Source organism: Sinohyriopsis cumingii, chromosome 12 (genome assembly GCF_028554795.1).
Source record: "Sinohyriopsis cumingii isolate HCF-2022 chromosome 12, ASM2855479v2, whole genome shotgun sequence".
NCBI lineage: Eukaryota > Metazoa > Mollusca > Bivalvia > Unionida > Unionidae > Sinohyriopsis > Sinohyriopsis cumingii.
In genome coordinates, this window is record NC_142972.1 from 65,868,674 (window position 1) to 65,888,457 (window position 19,784).

At 34.7% G+C, this 19,784-nt stretch overlaps 1 protein-coding gene across 1 annotated transcript in view; it reads right to left on the reverse strand.

Moving 5' to 3' along the window:
• Nucleotides 1-19,784, reverse strand: part of LOC149786611 (TPR repeat-containing protein DDB_G0287407-like) — a 54,357-nt gene that overhangs the window by 19,781 nt on the left and 14,792 nt on the right. Inside the window, exons 9-13 of the mRNA XM_089977116.1 lie at nt 18,338-18,463; nt 15,293-15,313; nt 11,534-11,649; nt 10,782-10,890; nt 4,199-4,353 (exon numbers count right to left, since the gene is read on the reverse strand). Coding sequence (XP_089833242.1) covers nt 4,199-4,353; nt 10,782-10,890; nt 11,534-11,649; nt 15,293-15,313; nt 18,338-18,463 — 527 coding nt within the window. The remainder of the gene's footprint in view (nt 1-4,198; nt 4,354-10,781; nt 10,891-11,533; nt 11,650-15,292; nt 15,314-18,337; nt 18,464-19,784) is intronic.

Consider the following 19,784-nt stretch of genomic DNA (forward strand, 5'->3'; position numbering starts at 1 on the left):
AATTTGAAATGGCATTCCATGTGGCTTCCTGATTTACAACTTCGTTACTTTTACAACAAAAGAAGCATAAAGGACACACAGTATTATTCAACTCCAATAGTAAACATATGGAAACACCATCATATTCAAAATTCAATAACTTAAAATTTCTGGGTGCTGATGATGAGACCTATAATTCACCATGCACATCTAACCTTGGTGCAAGCTTATGTGTGGAGAAGACCATATGAGGCCCAGCATTTTGTTTACATATATGTGCATGAAACACATGTTATTGATTCTGCACCAAATGAATCAGGTGCTACTTTCATTATTGAGTACTCCTGAGTCAAGCCTGTAAGAATGCTAAAATTGCATCAGTAGAAATTTGTCTATATTTTAAAAACATTACATATAGGATAAGCTCTCAAAAGATATTTTTACTAAAATTTTAATTTTCATTATTAACCAATTATGGACCACCAAACTTGTAAATACTCTATTATTTCTTCACCCATTTCTAGACTGGTTCACAGTTCTTCCGTATAATTAGTACCGTGTGTTCTAAAAGCAGTGTTTAACAATTACACAATTTCAAAAATGCTTTTCGTATAATTTTAAACTGTTATAAAAAGAATCTTAATAAAACAAAAATTACTTAGAAAGACAGAAGAATATTTCTTAAATCTTTAGAATTACAGTATTACCAAACTCCTGAGATGTATGAAGTTTTCCAACTGGCAAAGACTACAATTATAAATTACAGCCTCAGTTATTCAATTATTTTTTTTCTTTGTGAGGAGATGACACTAAAGAAGATAATTCTGGCTGATACCCAGCCTAAACTAGCAAAATATCTTGTCTTCTGATTGGTTAGTGACATTCCCGCAATAATGACATCATTCATAAAATGGCTTAGCTCTAAATCATGTCTGGAAAACTCTCCGCTGAATAATAGTGATTGATTAGCAGCCTCATATTTGGTACAGTGCATGATGGGTAAAATGACCAGGAATTCCCATAGTTATTTTTAAAGATGGTGGTCAACATATGTATCTACAGTCTCACAAGTACCTTTATCTGAGAATAGGTAACTAACTTCTTGCAGGGTCATGGTATAATAATAAAATGTTTCTTTTGTCATTACGATTTATAGCAAATTGATTGTCCAGGCCCTTTGAAATTGTTTGGGTTTGTACCTACATGAAACCATTTTTTAAAGCCATGCCCAACTGTACTACTTTTCTGTACATAATACTCACTAAATAAGGACTATATTTAAAATATAGGATTACTCAATATCACACTTCTTGTGTAAGATTTTAATTATGAACCAAATACTGGACCTTTTTTCTTCAAATAATTGAGATATCTTTGCTAATGCTACAAGCAAAATACACTTTAAATGAATAAAGAAACATCATCTGCTTACATATCATTACAGCCTTACTTATAATAATGATGACTTACATAATGATATTTCAGTATATAAGTGTGACAACCCATAACAATTTTCAACAACCTGCATAATTTCATATTCAATGTATTAATTTAGTGGTAGAAAATTAATGTTTTTCATTTATTTATTTTTTTAGATTTTTCCCATTATAAATTTTTTGTGATAATTTTGAATATTTTAAGGTACATCTCCAATAGTTGAATAGGACAGCTGCAGCTGACCTCTGACCTCAATGAAGTAAGTGACAAATATCCAATGCAGAAAGTACAAAACCAATGACTGAAAAGGCCTCCATAGTTTAACTCATTGAATGTGATGCTGTTCAAGCTGTGTGTCCTGGAAACACTGATTCCATCATTTGTTAGCTATCAGATGTATTGGTATATTGGAAACAGTGATTCCATCAGGTATTATCCATCATATGTATTAGTATACTGGAAACAGTGATTCCATCATGTATTATCCATCAGATGTATTGGTATACTGGAAACAGTGATTCTATCATGTATTACCTATCAAATGAGCATGATGTTTCATCCTTAATTTATATTCTACCAAGTATGGTCATACAATTACTTGACAAGTTTGAAAAAAACTGAACATTATACAGGAATAGTAACTATTGTTTACTGTGTTGGTCCATCAAGAATTCATTTAAAATTACTAGCTTAAAGATTAGACTCTTTGTGGATAAGTGTAAATATGTCACAAAATGTAATATTTAATGAAGATCTGATATGTATCATTATAACCACCAACACACCATTTGTTTACTATCCACAGCCCGCAAATCCTCAACATACCATTTGTTTACTATCCACAGCCCACAAATCCTCAATACACCATTTGGTTACTATCCACAGCCCACAAATCCTCAACACACCATTTGTTTACTATCCACAGCCCACAAATCCTCAACACACCATTTGGTTACTATCCACAGCCCACAAATCCTCAACACACCATTTGGTTACTATCCACAGCCCACAAATCCTCAACACACCATTTGGTTACTATCCACAGCCCACAAATCCTCAACACACCATTTGGTTACTATCCACAGCCCACAAATCCTCAACACACCATTTGGTTACTATCCACAGCCCACAAACCTCAACACACCATTTGTTTACTATCCACAGCCCACAAATCCTCAACACACCATTTGGTTACTATCCACAGCCCACAAATCCGCAACACACCATTTGGTTACTATCTATAGCCCATAAATCATCAACACACCATTTGTTTTACTCTATCCAGTCAGCCCACAAATCATCAACACACCATTGTTTTACTCTATCCATAGCCCACAACTCCATTTTGCATATGGATTTTGCAGTGTTTTATATATTATTGTAAACTGTTAGGCTTTTTTATTTATATTTTTTTTTAATTAATTAAGTTTTGCACTAATAATAATGTGCCTATCTTGCTGGAATAAACAGAATCTTAAAACTGAATTTAGTTTTTCACATTATAAAAAGATTGTCAGAAGAAATTGCTACAAACCTAATCACCAACATATTATTAAGCAGTACACACTCATAATACTAACATAGTTACCTAGCACAAAATTGAAAACTAAAAAGGTTCAAGGTAGAATAGTTCTTCACAAATTTATATGGATTATTACAGAAAGCATGACTATTGTTTTGGACTAATGTAAAACATTCTTTAGTTTATGTTCCAACATTTTTGTCTTTCAAACTTTAATCAATGTCCAAAAATTTAATGCGCTATTGAAACTTGTTACTATTTTTGAAGGAAGCCACTGTAGCTCAGTTGGTAGAGTATTGGACTCATAAATGAAGGTTCTTGGGTTTGATAACTACCTTGGTCAACCAGGGATAGCTACCATGGTGAGTCCCTGATAGTATCACTTTGCTACCATTTTCTTTGCATGATTTAGACCAGAGGTGGGCAAACTTTCCAGTACAAATGCTGCATACATAAATTTACACCTTGTCGCACGCCACATAGTTCATTAAGTAAAATAATTAATATCTGAAATAGCAAAAACAAAAGGTTTTTCTAAATAACATCATAATTAATTTTCAATTGTTAATATGTTGTTAATATTTGAAAACTTAAACTTCAAAAGAAGCACATTTATTTGATAAACAGAGTAACATAAACAGAGTCAGTGCGAATGATGACTTGTTCCTAGGCCGCATGAAAACCCTTGGCGGGCCACAGGCCGTAGTTTGCCCACCCATGATTTAGACAATATTGTCTTAAAAGGGTCACTAAAATCAACAACAACAACTAAAAATAACAGAAAAATAACTCATCTTGAAATTATGATGTCCAGAAAACTGCTCACTGAGATAGGTGTCAGCGTTTACCTAGCTGTATTTTTGCTTGCACAGTGTGGTGGCTGGACAAGAGTGGTCAAGGCAAGTGGGGCTCCTGGTCATTCTGGGTCTTATAGAATGTACAATAATAAATCTTCAGAACTCTATGACTTTTAGCTCAATTTTAATTCAATTTTCACAACTCACTTACCATCCATATATTTCATCTAAACCATTTAAACATTTTTTCAAGGAAAATACTCAAATTTAAAATAACTTTCATAATGAGTGAGTGGGTCTTTCTCCTCAACAATAAAATGAGTATGTAATGTTACGTATTTCAAGAGTTTGAGGGAGATGATGGTTTTTGTGGGTTTTTTGGTGGGGGGGGAGGGGACAAGCAAAACTGCAGATAACCAAGGTTTACGATCCAGATTCCACAATATTAATTAGTGCTATATACCTGATCCACTGCATCAAACACAAGCAGGATGGGCTTGTTTCGTTTTGAAGATGGGAGATCTGTAAGGAGGGACCTCAGGTCCTCTCTGAAGTCATCCCAAGATTTGGTCCTGTATTCCTCCTCCAAAACCTCTTCTTGGGGGAGTACAGTAGTGTCTACAGCATTTATATGAGAGAGAGAGAGAGAACAAGACTGTTAATTTCATGATCTGATGATCTAATTTTCTAAGTCACCCATCACATTCATATGTAGCTCTTTAATAATAATCATGATCTACATGCATGTATATCCATGATGCAGTTCACATGACTTCATCAGTTATCATGATCTACATGCATGTATATCCATGATGCAGTTCACATGTAGCTCTTCACCAATAATCATGATCTACATACATGTATATCCATGATGCAGTTCACATGTAGCTCTTCACCAATAATCATGATCTACATGCATGTATATCCATGATATCCATGATGCAGTTCACATGTAGCTCTTCACCAATAATCATGATCTACATACATGTATATCCATTAAGCAGTTCACATGTAGCCCTTCACCAGTTATCATGATCTACATGCATGTATATCCATGATGCAGTTCACATGTAGCTATTCACCAGCTATCATGATCTACATACATGTATAACCATGATGCAGTTCACATGTAGCCCTTCACCAGTTATCATGATCTATATGCATGTATATCCATGATGCAGTTCACATGTAGCTATTCACCAGTTATCATGATCTACATGCATGTATATCCATTAAGCAGTTCACATGTAGCTATTCACCAGTTATCATGATCTACATGCATGTATATCCATGAAGCAGTTCTCATGTAGCTATTCACCAGTTATCATGATCTACATGCATGTGTTTCCATGATGCAGTTCACATGTAGCTATTCACCAGTTATCATGATCTACATGCATGTATATTCATGATGCAGTTCACATGTAGCCCTTCACCAGTTATCATGATCTATATGCATGTATATCCATGATGCAGTTCACATGTAGCTATTGACCAGTTATCATGATCTACATGCATGTATATCCATGATGCAGTTCACATCTAGTCCTTCACCAATAATCATGCATGTATATCTATAATGCATCTTCACCAATAATCATGAATTACATGCATGTATATCCATGATGCATTTCAAATGAATAAAATCTCTGCATACTTCTATATGCAAAATTCTTATCATCACAGAATGTATAGCATAAAATTTAATGCATTCAGTGATAAAAAAAATGAACACCATACAAAATGCAATGCAGTTTATACACTTGGGTACAATGTTTAGGGACAGAATAACTTGGTAAATGATGCCATTCATTTATATTAAAACAAAATGTAACTACTATAAACTTTGTAGAAACCAAACTAACTGATACATCATGGGACTGGATGAGACTATAATTCTCAATAAATCTCTCAATATCGGAAAAAATGTATCTGGGGCATTTTTAGCCATCAAAAGATATCTGCAATTATTTTTTGGGACATATTTGCCCAGATAATACAAAATGTTACAAACACTTAATTATTCTTTGCTGAAACAATATAGCATGTAACATATTGCTAAAATCAGCACTTGCTGAGACAACACTGCATGTCATCAATTGCTGAGACAACACTGCATGTTATCAATTGCTGAGACTATATATCATGATATAAATTGCAAGACAGTCCTTACTGAGACAACATAGTATGTTATAAATTGCAAGATAGTCCTTACTGAGCCAACAAGGTACATAACAAATTGCAAGATAGTTCTTACTGAGACAACACAATATGTTACAAATTGCACGATAGTCCTTGCTGAGACAACATAGTATATTATAGATTGCAAGACAGTCCTTGCTGAGACAATACAGTATGTTATCAATTGCAAGATAGTCCTTACAGAGACAACAGTATGTTATAAATTGCAAGAGAGTCCTTACTGAGACATAGAGAATCTATGTTGGGTTTTGGACAGGCTTGCCTCATGGGAAGACAAATAATGTAACCCCACAACTGGGATTTCCTTGTCTAGGTCCAAACCCCAACACCGATTATTTTTCTCACCCAATAATTTCCTTTAAAGTAAAAAGAACTCTTCACCAGTGTAATATAGTTCATGTGCAAATGTTTACATGCAGCTCATTAATACAAATATGTTAATCAAGGCTGTGGTGTGACTGTTGCATCTGAAGTACACAGTTTATACATGTGAGCAAAGAAAAACAACAACATAAAACATCGCATAGTAATGAGGTATAATTACATATAATATATGGATGTTATATGAAATTAGCAATAAATAATTAATATTTATTACAAGAAATTGTTTTATTTCATCAATAGTACCAACTTGTTTGGATTCCACATATAGCAAACTCAGATTTAATAAAGATAGATTTGTCAGTCATAAATTCAAATGCATCACCTAATAATCAATAAGTGTCAAAACATAATTTAATAAACCTGAATATAACAGTGAAAGACTGCAGTCACTTGGTGACAGAGTGTATCCAGAGTCACAGTGCGGGTTCCACATAGATAGGTCCACAATTGACATGATCTTCTCCATCAGGCAACTGCATGAGAAATGCAGAGAACAACACAGACCTCTCTTCCTGGCCTTTAAAGATCTCACGAAGGCATTTGATCTGGTCAGCAGAGACAGACTCTTCACAATCCTGGCAAAGATTGGATGCCCACCAAAGCTGCTAAGCATAATCCAGTACTTCCATGATGACATGAAAGGCACAGTGCAGTACGATGGCTCAACATCTGACCCCTTTGACATCTGCAGCAAAATGAAACATGGCCACATCCCATCCTTGCCCCCATGTTCTTCAGCATCTTCTTCACTGTCCTGCTCAAGAATGCCACAGAAGGGATCTACCTGCACACATGATCAGATGACAGACTGTTCAACCTGGCACAACTGAAGGCAAAGAGCAAGGTGTGTGAAGCAACCATCAGGGACATGCTCTTCACAGGCAATGCTAGTCTAGCTACTCACACAGAAGATGAGCTACAGCACCTGAACAACTGCTTTGCTAAAGCGTGCAATGAGTATGAGTTGACCATCAGCCTGAAGAAAATAAACATGATGGCTCAGGATGCAGCCCCCCAAGCATCATCATCAACAATTACAAACTTGAGGCAGTCAGTCAGTTCATGTACCTCGGCTCTACCATCACAAACAACCTCTCACTTGATGCTGAGGTCAACAAGCAGATTGGAAAGGCATCAACAACTCTCTCCAGGTTGTTGCAGAGAGTGTAGAACAAAAGCATGCTTACCCTGAGCACTAAGTTCTCTGTGTACCATGACTGTGTGCTAAGCACTCTCCTATATGCCAGTGAAGCATAGACTCTGTACGCCTCTCAAGAGAAAAGACTGAGCGCCTTTCACATGTGGTGCCTCCTACACATACTTTGGTTCACCTGGAGCGATTGAGTAGCAAACAGTGAGGTGCTTGAACAAGCCAGGATTCCAAGCATGGTCATACTCCTCCACCAACCTCCCATTAGATGGCTGGGCCATGTATGTCGGATGGATGATGGACAGATCGCCAAAGACATTCTTTATTCGAAACTTGACTCTGGCAAAAGGTTGATTGGATGGCCACATCTCCATTTCAAGGATGTCTGCAAGCATGACATGAAAGCCCTTGACATCTATGTCAACACCTGGGAAGAACTTGCTCTAGACAGGTCCATCTGGCAACATGTTCTGAACACTTGTCTGAAAGCTGGCAAGGACAAGCTATGCTTGCTAGCTGATGAAAAGCAATCTCAGAGGAAGAAGAAGCAGCTCCAACACGCACCAGACTCAACCTTCAAGTACAGCAAGGACTGCCACTCCCATGTTGGGTCTCCATAGCCACAGCAGATGCTGCAAAACCACCAATCGGGACATCTCCCATGAGCGCACTTCTATCGTCTCTCGAGACTAATGGATGCCAACCACCAACCAGTAATGTCACACAGAAACAAAACATCTTTGCAGTTTTTACATGGCAATATCACTGAGTAAGAATGTCAGTAAGTAACACAAAATCATTGTAGTTATGCTATACATAGAATAGTTTTTTAAAATATTTTAAAACATGAATTTATTACATTTCTTCAAATAAGTAACCAGTGAAACATGCAAATCACCATCTGTTTGTTGATTAGGATATTACTTGACTTGTTTCATAAATGTGAAAATTAATTTGAGAACCATTCTATATATATACTATAAAGTCTGAATAACAAGCACACATTAATTTTTAATTCTGTGTCATGTGTGTTTATTTTTTTAATGCCGTTATAGACAGCAAAATCCACAATAAAGGACACAATATTTATCATGTTTTAGTATGTGCATTTATTAAGAAGATTTAACAGCATTTCAAATAAAGATGACTTATTACAGACAGGAAGGTAGCAAGAATGAATGGCAGTTACTGGATAAGGCATGATAAAAGGTATACAATCCTGTCAGATACCACTAGGGGCTAATTATATTACAGGATAAGGCATGGTAAACTGGCATAATATCCAGTTAGATACTGCTAGGGGCAAATCATGTTACAGGATAAGGCATGGTAAACAGACATAAAATCCTGTTAAATACCCCATGGGGAAAATCATGTTACATGATAAGGCATGGTAAATGGGTATTCAATCCTGTTAGTTACCAACAGGGACAAATCATATTACAGGATAAGGCATGGTAAACAGGCATAATATCCAGTTAGATACCATTAGGGGCTAATCATGTTACAGGATATGGCAATTGGTAAATGTGCATACAATCCTGTTAGATGCCATAAGGGACAAATCATGTTACAGGACAAGGCATGGCAAACAGGCATACAATCCTGTTAGATACCACATGGGGCAAATCATGTTACAGGATAAGGCATGGTAAACAGGCGTAATATCCAGTTAGATACCACATGGGGCAAATCATGCTACAGGATAAGGCATGGTAAACAGGCGTAATATCCAGTTAGATACCATATGGGGCAAATCATGTTACAGGATAAGGCATGGTAAACAGGCGTAATATCCAATTAGATACCACATGGGGCAAATCATGCTACAGGATAAGGCATGGTAAATGCGTAATATCCAGTTAGATACCATATGGGGCAAATCATGTTACAGGACAAGGCATGGCAAACAGGCATACAATCCTGTTAGATACCACATGGGGCAAATCATGTTACAGGATAAGGCATGGTAAACAGGCATAATATCCAGTTAGATACTGCTAGGGGCAAATCATGTTACAGGATAAGGCATGGTAAACAGGCATAAAATCCAGTTAGATACTGCTAGGGGCAAATCATGTTACAGGATAAGGCATGGTAAACTGGCATAATATCCAGTTAGATACTGCTAGGGGCAAATCATGTTACAGGATAAGGCATGGTAAACAGACATAAAATCCTGTTAAATACCCCATGGGGAAAATCATGTTACATGATAAGGCATGGTAAATGGGTATTCAATCCTGTTAGTTACCAACAGGGACAAATCATATTACAGGATAAGGCATGGTAAACAGGCATAATATCCAGTTAGATACCATTAGGGGCTAATCATGTTACAGGATATGGCAATTGGTAAATGTGCATACAATCCTGTTAGATGCCATAAGGGACAAATCATGTTACAGGACAAGGCATGGCAAACAGGCATACAATCCTGTTAGATACCACATGGGGCAAATCATGTTACAGGATAAGGCATGGTAAACAGGCGTAATATCCAGTTAGATACCACATGGGGCAAATCATGCTACAGGATAAGGCATGGTAAACAGGCATAATATCCAGTTAGATACCATATGGGGCAAATCATGTTGCAGGATAAGGCATGGTAAACAGGTGTAATATCCAGTTAGATACCACATGGGGCAAATCATGTTACAGGATAAGGCATGGAAAACAGGCATAATATCCAGTTAAATACTCCTAGGGGAAAATCATGTTACATGATAAGGCATGGTAAATGGGTATAAAATCTTGTTAGTTACCAACAGGGGCAAATCATAGTACAGGATAAGGCATGGTAAACAGGCGTAATATCCAGTTAGATACCACATGGGGCAAATCATGTTACAGGATAAGGCATGGTAAACAGGCATAATATCCAGTTAGATACCATATGGGGCAAATCATGTTACAGGATAAGGCATGGTAAACAGGTGTAATATCCAGTTAGATACCACATGGGGCAAATCATGTTACAGGCATAATATCCAGTTAAATACCCCTAGGGGAAAATCATGTTACATGATAAAGCATGGTAAATGGGTATAAAATCCTGTTAGTTACCAACAGGGGCAAATCATATTACAGGATAAGGCATGGTAAACAGGCATACCATCATGTCAGATACCACTAGGGGCAAATCATGTTTAAGCTTGTTGTTTCTCCTTTACATGCATACATATTTTTTATTTCTGTCACTAAATAAATAAGTTCAGTAAGCACCTTATTCACATATCTGCAAATTTTCATATTACCAAATATTCTAAAGTATATTTCCAAATATTTCCAAGAATTTTAGACTTACCTGCCAATATCTGAGAAAGGTAGACCAGAAGCCTCTGTAACAAAAGGTTCACATTCCCTGATGATCCAGTGCTTCCACAAAAATGATAAAACACTGAAACATCGTTATGCTGGAATGACAACAAAAAAAACGTTAGGGAGAGAACTTGCTTGTTACAAGACAATGCTTTAATTTTAAAAATTAACTTATGGTAAAAATGAATACACAACAAATTGCAAATTAAGATAATTGTATTGAAAAATGTTTGTTGAATTACAGTGCAAAATACCTTGGCCAATAAACCATTATGGCAAGTTACATAATTTAATGTAAAAGAACTAGAATTTTTCAGTAACAGTGGACTGTGTGTCAGTGATTAAACCAATATTAAGTGAAAACCTCCTAAAGAAGAAACCATCTTGTAGCATACAGCTCTAATTTTTCAAAACACTAATCATCTATCCATTCATTCCATATTAACACAACAATTATTGGACTTTTTATCTACATATCATGTTTTGACAAGTGTGACCGTGCCTGCTAATTATTCTGTAAATAACAGAATTTTAAAACCTGATGCAAAACTTGTAACAGAACTTAATTTTTTTTGAGGATTTCATATAAACAGGGCTGTGCTGGAGTGCATGCTTTGCTGTTTTAATAGGTTTATTAACATTTTTCACTGTGTGGTCAATCTAAAACACCTTAACCAAAAATGCACATTGACAAAGGTTCTCTCATACCTCTCTAACCTTCTGCATTACCCATCATACCTCACTCATCCTCTGCACTACTTTGGCCAGAAGAGTTGTCTTCCCATAACCGGGTTTTCCCTCCACACACAATATGGGATCACCAGTCAGATCACTGGTCCAAAACTTCTCATCTCCTACAAGTAAATAAACACTACAAGAAAACCAGAAGAAATTTTAACAACTTTTCTTTTATTCACTTTAGTTGTTTCAAATTAGAAAAGTGTTAACAGCTTCCAAACTTTATGTATCTTCAGGGTGCATAACTCTGTCAACAAGGAATGGAAACAAATTATACAGTGATCTCTCAATACAATTTGGACACAAACAACTAATGAAGTTTCCATTAATGGTAATGTTAGTAGATTCAAAATGTACAAAACTTTCATAGTAAGACTGCCAGAGCATGCCAAAATTATGTGCAAATTTAAGATAAAGTTTTTTAGAACCATGAAAAATATATACTGCATTCATGAAAGAAAAAGTAATTGTAGATGCTCAAGGTCAAAGTTGGCCCAGTTTACATCGAGAAATACCTGTGCAGCAACAGTAATGAAAAAAGGTTTTGAGCCTGCTTTTGCATACAGTATAACCATATATGAACCTCTTCCAAAATAAAATCACATTTGAAATTCTAGTCTCTTCAGGAGATGCATCAACTGCAGTCTCTTAAGCAGCACATTTAATTTTCACCCCATGAGGGCTGGTTCTACTGCTCACAGAATAATGACCTGACAGGTTTGGTTTAAACTGGTAAATTGGTTTTTGAGACATAAAATTATACATTTTTGGCAGACAATGGACAGCAGGTGATGAACACCAGATTCAGAACAATATCCTATGCTCAATTTGCCTAACTGCAACATGAGCTAAAATAGAAAGCAAAGAATGTAAGTCTTGCCAAATTAACATAAATGACACAAAATCTCATTAAGTCATCTGTTTGTTTATATATGTATGTAAAAGAGATCTACTGAATCTCATCTGCACTAATGCTAACTTATAAGATTTTCACAAAACAGTCTGTTCTGAACAAAAGTTCAAGAGCTTTCATTCTTACAAACAAATGTATATGGTATTGGAATCTAATCAGGTCATCTATGTATATGCATAAATATAATTACTATCATTAATATCCAAAGATCAAATGCATAATCAATATATTAATGAAGATTTGGCTTTCCAATCCAGGAAATTAGCACACAAGTGCAGGAAATGTTTACTGACATATCACCACATCACAACACATCTTTGCTGGCCTAAATTCTGTATCAATTCACATTTCTTTTAAGTATCTAAATGAGGAAGAAGAAGAAAGAGAAAAATTGAAACAGAAAATGCTCTGAAGATGTTCTTCAGCATGTTGAGAAAAATTATCAATAGTTCAATAGTTGACAGTAAAATCAACAACACACCCACCTTGAGGAAAACTGTCAATAATTAAATAGTGGACTGTGAAATAAATAGCACACTCATCTTGAGGAAAATGATTAAATGATTAAATAGTTGACAGTAAAATCAACAACACACCCATCTCAAGGGAAATGATTAATGATTAAATAGTTGACAGTAAAATCAACAACACACCCATCTCAAGAGAAATGATTAATGATTAAATAGTTGACATTAAAATCCACAAGACACCCATCTCAAGGGAAATGATTAATGATTAAATAGTTGACATTAAAATCCACAAGACACCCATCTCAAGGGAAATGATTAATGATTAAATAGTTGACAGTAAAATCAACAACACACCCATCTTGAGGAAAATTATCAATAATTAAATACTAGACAGTAAAATCAACAGGACACCCATCTCAAGGAAAATGATTTAATGATTAAACAGTAGCAAAATATACCTGGGTAGATATCACTACTAACTGGCAACTATAAGTGCAGTGCATTTGTATATAACTCATAGTACTAAATCTACATGCCTATTAAAGGTGTCACATTCATGTTAGATAACATTATAAAATTTACATCTATTACAGCTCACAAACTTTTGCATCATCTGTGTCTAATATGTATCCTTTGTTTACTTTTTCTGGTAACAGATGTTATAGTCAGTGTTATCAACACTACTTAATAGTAATATATTTGTACATTTTCTTTCTAATTACTTGTACCAGTAATGAAATGTATGATATTAATGAAGTAATAGAGTGTAGATCTGCTTTAATACTAATGTGACTACAGTTCACTGAAAACACTGGCATTTATATTGGCATAACACTCTTCTTTCATATCATCATCCCAGTGTTTGATAAATCCAATGTTTGACCTGACCTACATTTTAACACTGCATTAATACAAATGGTAAGCATCAATAAAGAAAGACAGTCACTCAAAAGTGCCCTTAGATCAATAACTTTAAAATCCTTGCAAGGTTTTAGAGAGTTCATGCTTAAAATAATAAAATGAATCTGAGATGCATTGTAAAATGTGAATTTACTCAGACCTCAATAATTCCTTCCATTTAATATTAAAAGATTATTACATCAATAAATACCAAGCAGATTGTCCTTCCTGCTCAAAAATCTATCTTGAATAGCATGCTTTGGTGACTAATAAACTGAAATCTAAGGAAGACACATTGTTAAAACAAATCTGTGATTATATCGTCAAATTCCAGGTAATGAGCCAAAAATATATAAATCTGTATACAGTCCTTTCTCATCAGATGTTCTTATGTTCATACCCCACCCCCAGTGAATAAAATCATAATGATAGCATTATCATCAATTAAAAATTTAAATGTTTCACAAGGTAAATAAAAACAAAACCTAAAACAAACTTATTATTCCTCTGAGGGTTCCTAGACTGTCCAATCATCTGTATACTTTGTAAAATACTATTTCCATAACAGTGTCTGAGCCTCCAAAATAACTCTTAGGTAACTGTGATTTACACTCAATCCACTCACCTTGAACAAATGTGCATTGGCCAAAATTAATTCAATATCATGTGAATCTCTAACTCCTGCTATAATCAGGCATAAAGAGATTTTTGCGGATACATTTTTTTAAAAGCTTTATCTGATAATACAGATATGAATCATGAAGAATATGCATTCCTCATATTCCACATTCTAGAAGAAATTTATATTACCAACCTTTTACTGAATAAGAAAGATATAGTCAGGTAACTGAGCCTTATTTGGGGGAAATTTATTAAAATATTATAAAATTTCCAAAAATCACATTATCACAAACAGGAAATATTGTTTCCAAACAACCAGGAGTTTCATAATTTCTAATAGACCCTGGAAGATCTGGGAGATACAACATCAAAAGGTATTATAGGAGTGGACATATACTCATTGAGGTGTTTTACAGCTAGAAGCCAATGTACCTAAAGAAAAGAAACAACAGCAGGGCACACATTGACAATATCATCTTATAAAATTATTAATCAAAGCAAAGACCCATGACATAAATGAAAAGATCTTTACTACATTTCTTTCCAGGCATTAGCTATCTATATTCATTGTTACATAAATAACTATTATGAATGATGATTGTAGTTTATATCACCTATAAGCAGGAAGAGCTCAATGAACATAAATTTCCTTGCGTCGAACTTGCATTTAAAAAAATAAAGAGAACTTTCTATTTCTAGAATGAACAACAGTTTTCATGTTGGTACTATATATGTATTTTCCATTAAAACATTTAGACACAAACAGAACTAACTATATTTAGTTAAACATGAATTTATCAATTCACTTGATATTTCATGTCTTGATGGAGGTTTTCAATCAAGTTTTATACTTACTTGCCATGGGTTGTCCTTCAGCTGCCAAAATAAAAGCAAATGAATATATAAAGTTCTCTAAATCACAGTTCATTACATATTATGTTTGCAAAATATGCTGAATAGATGTATATGATGCAAGACACCTACCATAATTAACCCAAATATTAGGACCCGACAATTTTCTGGACATGATCTCAAAATGTGCAATAATTTTTAACATTACAAAAGTTATCAAAACACCAAGAAAGCTTTCTCTAAAGCTGATGGAAAGTTAAAAAAAAATTCAGTGTGGAGTACAAATGAAGAAACTTTGCACCTGTATTAAAAACCTTGATGGAATAGTCAACCATCTAGCCTGAAACTCAGGTGACTGAATAGCCAATTTTCAGGCCATAAAGTTGGTGACTGAAAAATCAACCCTCAGGCCAGGAAACAGCTTGATTACCCTAATTGTTGCAAGAGTTAACTGGAGATGTTGTCAATAGGCAGCAATAAAAACTACTGACATACACACAACTTGCGATTAAGCAAACCGCTAAACAAGGCTGGGCATGAGCTTGTTAAAGTTAATGATAAACATCTCAAGAATGTGGGTGGCACTGCTAAAAATAGCCAATCATGAGTTTATGGAAGTTAAAGATATGAAAAACAGTCCATTTCATCTAAAGACTGTGAGTAGCATAGCTAAACAAATCACTCTGATAACTGTAAAATCTATGGGCATCAGTATTAAATCGAGAAGTGATGTAATAACTGCAGGCTTATTTTGTTTCTCTGCTAGATGTACAAGGGAGACAATCAGTTAGGAATGTAAAAGTGGCTATAGTAATCACCAATTTCCTGGGCAGTTTTTACCCCACCACTAATGATTTTATGAATGAAAAGCCTCAATGATATAAAAAACAAATGAACATTAATCCATATTTACATGGGCAAATGAACCAGTCTTTTTTTTCAGACAACAGGTGTGGTGTGGGGTGTGATCTAGTTATTGTCTATAAGCTCTGAACAATTCTATAAGTTTATGTAACTCTGGTAGTTACATCCCTTAGAACCCATGTACATAAGTTATATTTACATTTTGTTCAATATTCTGGAAAATATTAAACTAGAAATTGCAAATATAGGATGCAGACTACACAGGTCCCTCACCCCTTCACTTCAAATAGACTTTTCCAGAAACCAGAAAAAGACACTATGCAAGTTTTTTGTTTACAATGAAAACTCCCACTTGGTTGTAATAAGAACAAGATGACAATGTTAATAACCCAATGGCAACAATGAGGTTTGAAATGATAAAACAATGCATGAAATCACAAAGTTTTGTGCATTTTATATATCCGTGATGCTTTTCATTTTAAAAAACTTAAGAGGGGAACAAACTGGGAGGAGGGAGACAAATACTATAGGTGATAGCTGTTATGAAAATTGATAAAACATCTGTTTTCAAATCATTCAGTTGTGAGAATACATAATTACAAAAGTCTAGGTTTTATTATTGTTGATGCATTTGAAGAGATTAGTCTGTTTGCAGATCATGGGAAACAATGGAAACTGGGACCTTTTGCTGGAAGCATCAGCATGGAAAGATCCTGACCACAAAGCAGAGGTCAGGTGATTTGGTCTGACCTTGTATGAGGAGGTTGGTGATTACTACAGAATTGTCTGATATCACAAGGATTATTTTGTCTCAGAGCTGATTCTTCCAGAAATGAAAGTCAATCATTATACACTACATTTAAAAAAATTGGTATAAAGTCCATCTACTCCAGACTCAAGTTATGACTGACTGTTGTGAACAGGGTCAACCAATGAGCCCTCCCAACTATAAGAACTGTGATCAGTACAGAACATAGCTTCTCTAGAAGAAATCCTGCAGTAAAGCATTGATTATCTTCCCACAGCATCTGCTTTATTGAGATTGTAACATGATGATCTAAATAACTTAGAAAGGAAGTACCAATGAAACTGTAGTACCATCTGCAGGGGGTGCACAGAAGCCGGCACATGTAACAAACCAAGAAGTTGCGAAAACTCTCTTTCAGAAATCAACTCCCTGTTGTAGCATGGCTCACACAGCTTGATAACTGACACAATTCACATGAAAAGTAGATGAATGAGGTTGAGATAAGCTAAACATCCAATACCCTGGAAGAGAATAAAATCTGAACTTTTAGAGTTATTTTCCAGTTTTAAAAAATGGGGTCAATGCCTGACCCTGCATTATCAGTATGTTTGTGAGTTGTTTTGGTTTAAGTTACTGAATGACAATAAACAAGAAGTGGGAAATAACAACCCAAAAGTACCCCAAAAAATCAATGACCACACTTGTTATAAATAAAACAGAAATTCAACCAGACTGTCCACAAATAATATTTACAAGCTGCAAGTATCAATAATTCCATGTATGACTTGAAAGGTCAGAAATTTAAGTCTACAAACTAAAAAGAAGAGGTATAAATGTAAATGAAAATTCACAAAAAAGGTTACCAACATCTTGTGGAAAAGTCAATAAACCACGCTGTACCATTCTTTCTGACTGATGGTAGAAAATAAACTTCAGAGAAAGATAAAAACGGATAAAAACATGCTATACATAGCCACCTAGCAGTGGAAAGGGGCTGTAATTGCTAATCAGTTCTTCCTGTTGTGCAACTGTTATAAAGACAGAAATTCTTTCTGGGAAGGCTGAACTTGGAATGTAGTGTGGCTTTTTTCCAAGCATTAATATGTCAGAGCAGGGGACACAGCAGACGAAGAAAATGCAAAACATTCCTGTATACTGCCCTAGCTCAGTATTCACTTTAATATTATATTCTGTCATAAAATAACTAAACCCACAGAAGAGACAATCCACCTTTCCTCCAGCCAGTGGTATATCTTAACCTCTAGAAATGAAACACTTGCCTAAATGCTCCAAAAAAAAAAAAAAACTCTAAGTTAAACATTATATGTTTACACTGGATCTACACTGTATCAGAATTTTTTTATTTGTTAGAAAGCCTGATGACTTAACAATTTCTGTTTTGAGTAGAATGTTTGACAAAAATATAGTATACTTACTGCCCATTTCAAACTGTACAGTGACTGGTTTTCCCAACGCATAGTCCATCAGCAGCTGAAGTTCTTTTTCCCTACTTATCAAAACACTGGCCTTCTGCTCCACAAATTTTCTGTGTAGCATGAACTCTGGAAAATAATACCACATAAAACTTAGGGTTCTGTAATAGTAAAACATGTAACTATAGAATATGTATTTACATATTTTGAATGCATATCATTGACATGTGCATTTTAGCTCATCTCTTTGTTTATCAACTCAGTATTTACAATTCATTCATTCTTTTAACATTGTAATTTAGGCTAGAATCTATAATTAATTAGTCTCCTTGTATACTGTTTATCATCACATTGTTTTCCACATATCTTTTAAAATAATAATGTACTTTATTGTCTAAAGTCATCTATGACTGCATTCTGAATGTTTTGACAAACACTTATTACAGGGGAAACAACTCTATAGGATTTTAATTTCTTGGGCTGTCTCCATTGGAAACAAATTATTACAAATATAGCACACTTAAATAATTTCATTTTCCCGTTTGATACCAAAAAATTTCTTTTAAATTAATAATTTTGCAAGATACTTTGCATCAATTTCTAATACAATGGGTTACTATGGAAACTTATGGGTAATTAATGCTATTGTCACAAAATCTGACCAATAATTGCTTAAATTTGCAATTTGGCCTGTTAAGATAAATTTAAACAATATAAAATGAAGCAGTTTGCAAACACACTTTCTGTGTTATTTTGTTGTGTCTTGAAAAGAAACAGAGGACATGAGAAAAGATTAAGATGTCTGTAATGTTGGTTTTAAAATCCCAATATAAACGTACTTTGTGTACATGCAATTTAATGAATGAATTCTTATACAAGAGACGCATATAACAAATGTGTTTAAATGTCTTGAATGAACTTGACAAATATATATATTAAGAATTCTAAGGGTGAAGAAAATTGTGAAAAATGGATCATGCAGATGAAGCTGAAAACTAAAATGAAATGGATTTATGTAGTTGTCATAAATAAGTGTCCATGGAGCAGAGCTGGTCACTGCCAAACCTTTGCATACAATTTAATATTGATGACACAGCCTGCACCATCAAAGCCAAAAAGGTGATACCTCTGCCTCACCATGCCAATACAGATAAAAAATTAACATGTACATGATTTTACAATGAATTCACTATAAGGAACATAGAATAAAAGTGTATCTGTAATGGACAAAGTGAGAGACTTTACAATTGATACCAACTTCGCTGAACATTCCATATTTCCTAAAAGGAAATGAGAAGAAATAAAAGCTTTCCTGATATTCAGTATCATGTGAACATGACAATTCCAGAAAGTATAAACAGCACTTTTGTCTCCATTTTGAGTAACAAAATCAATGAAGTGTTCAGTATCAGAAGAAAAGAGGAAACACTGGATGGAAAATGTAGAGGTA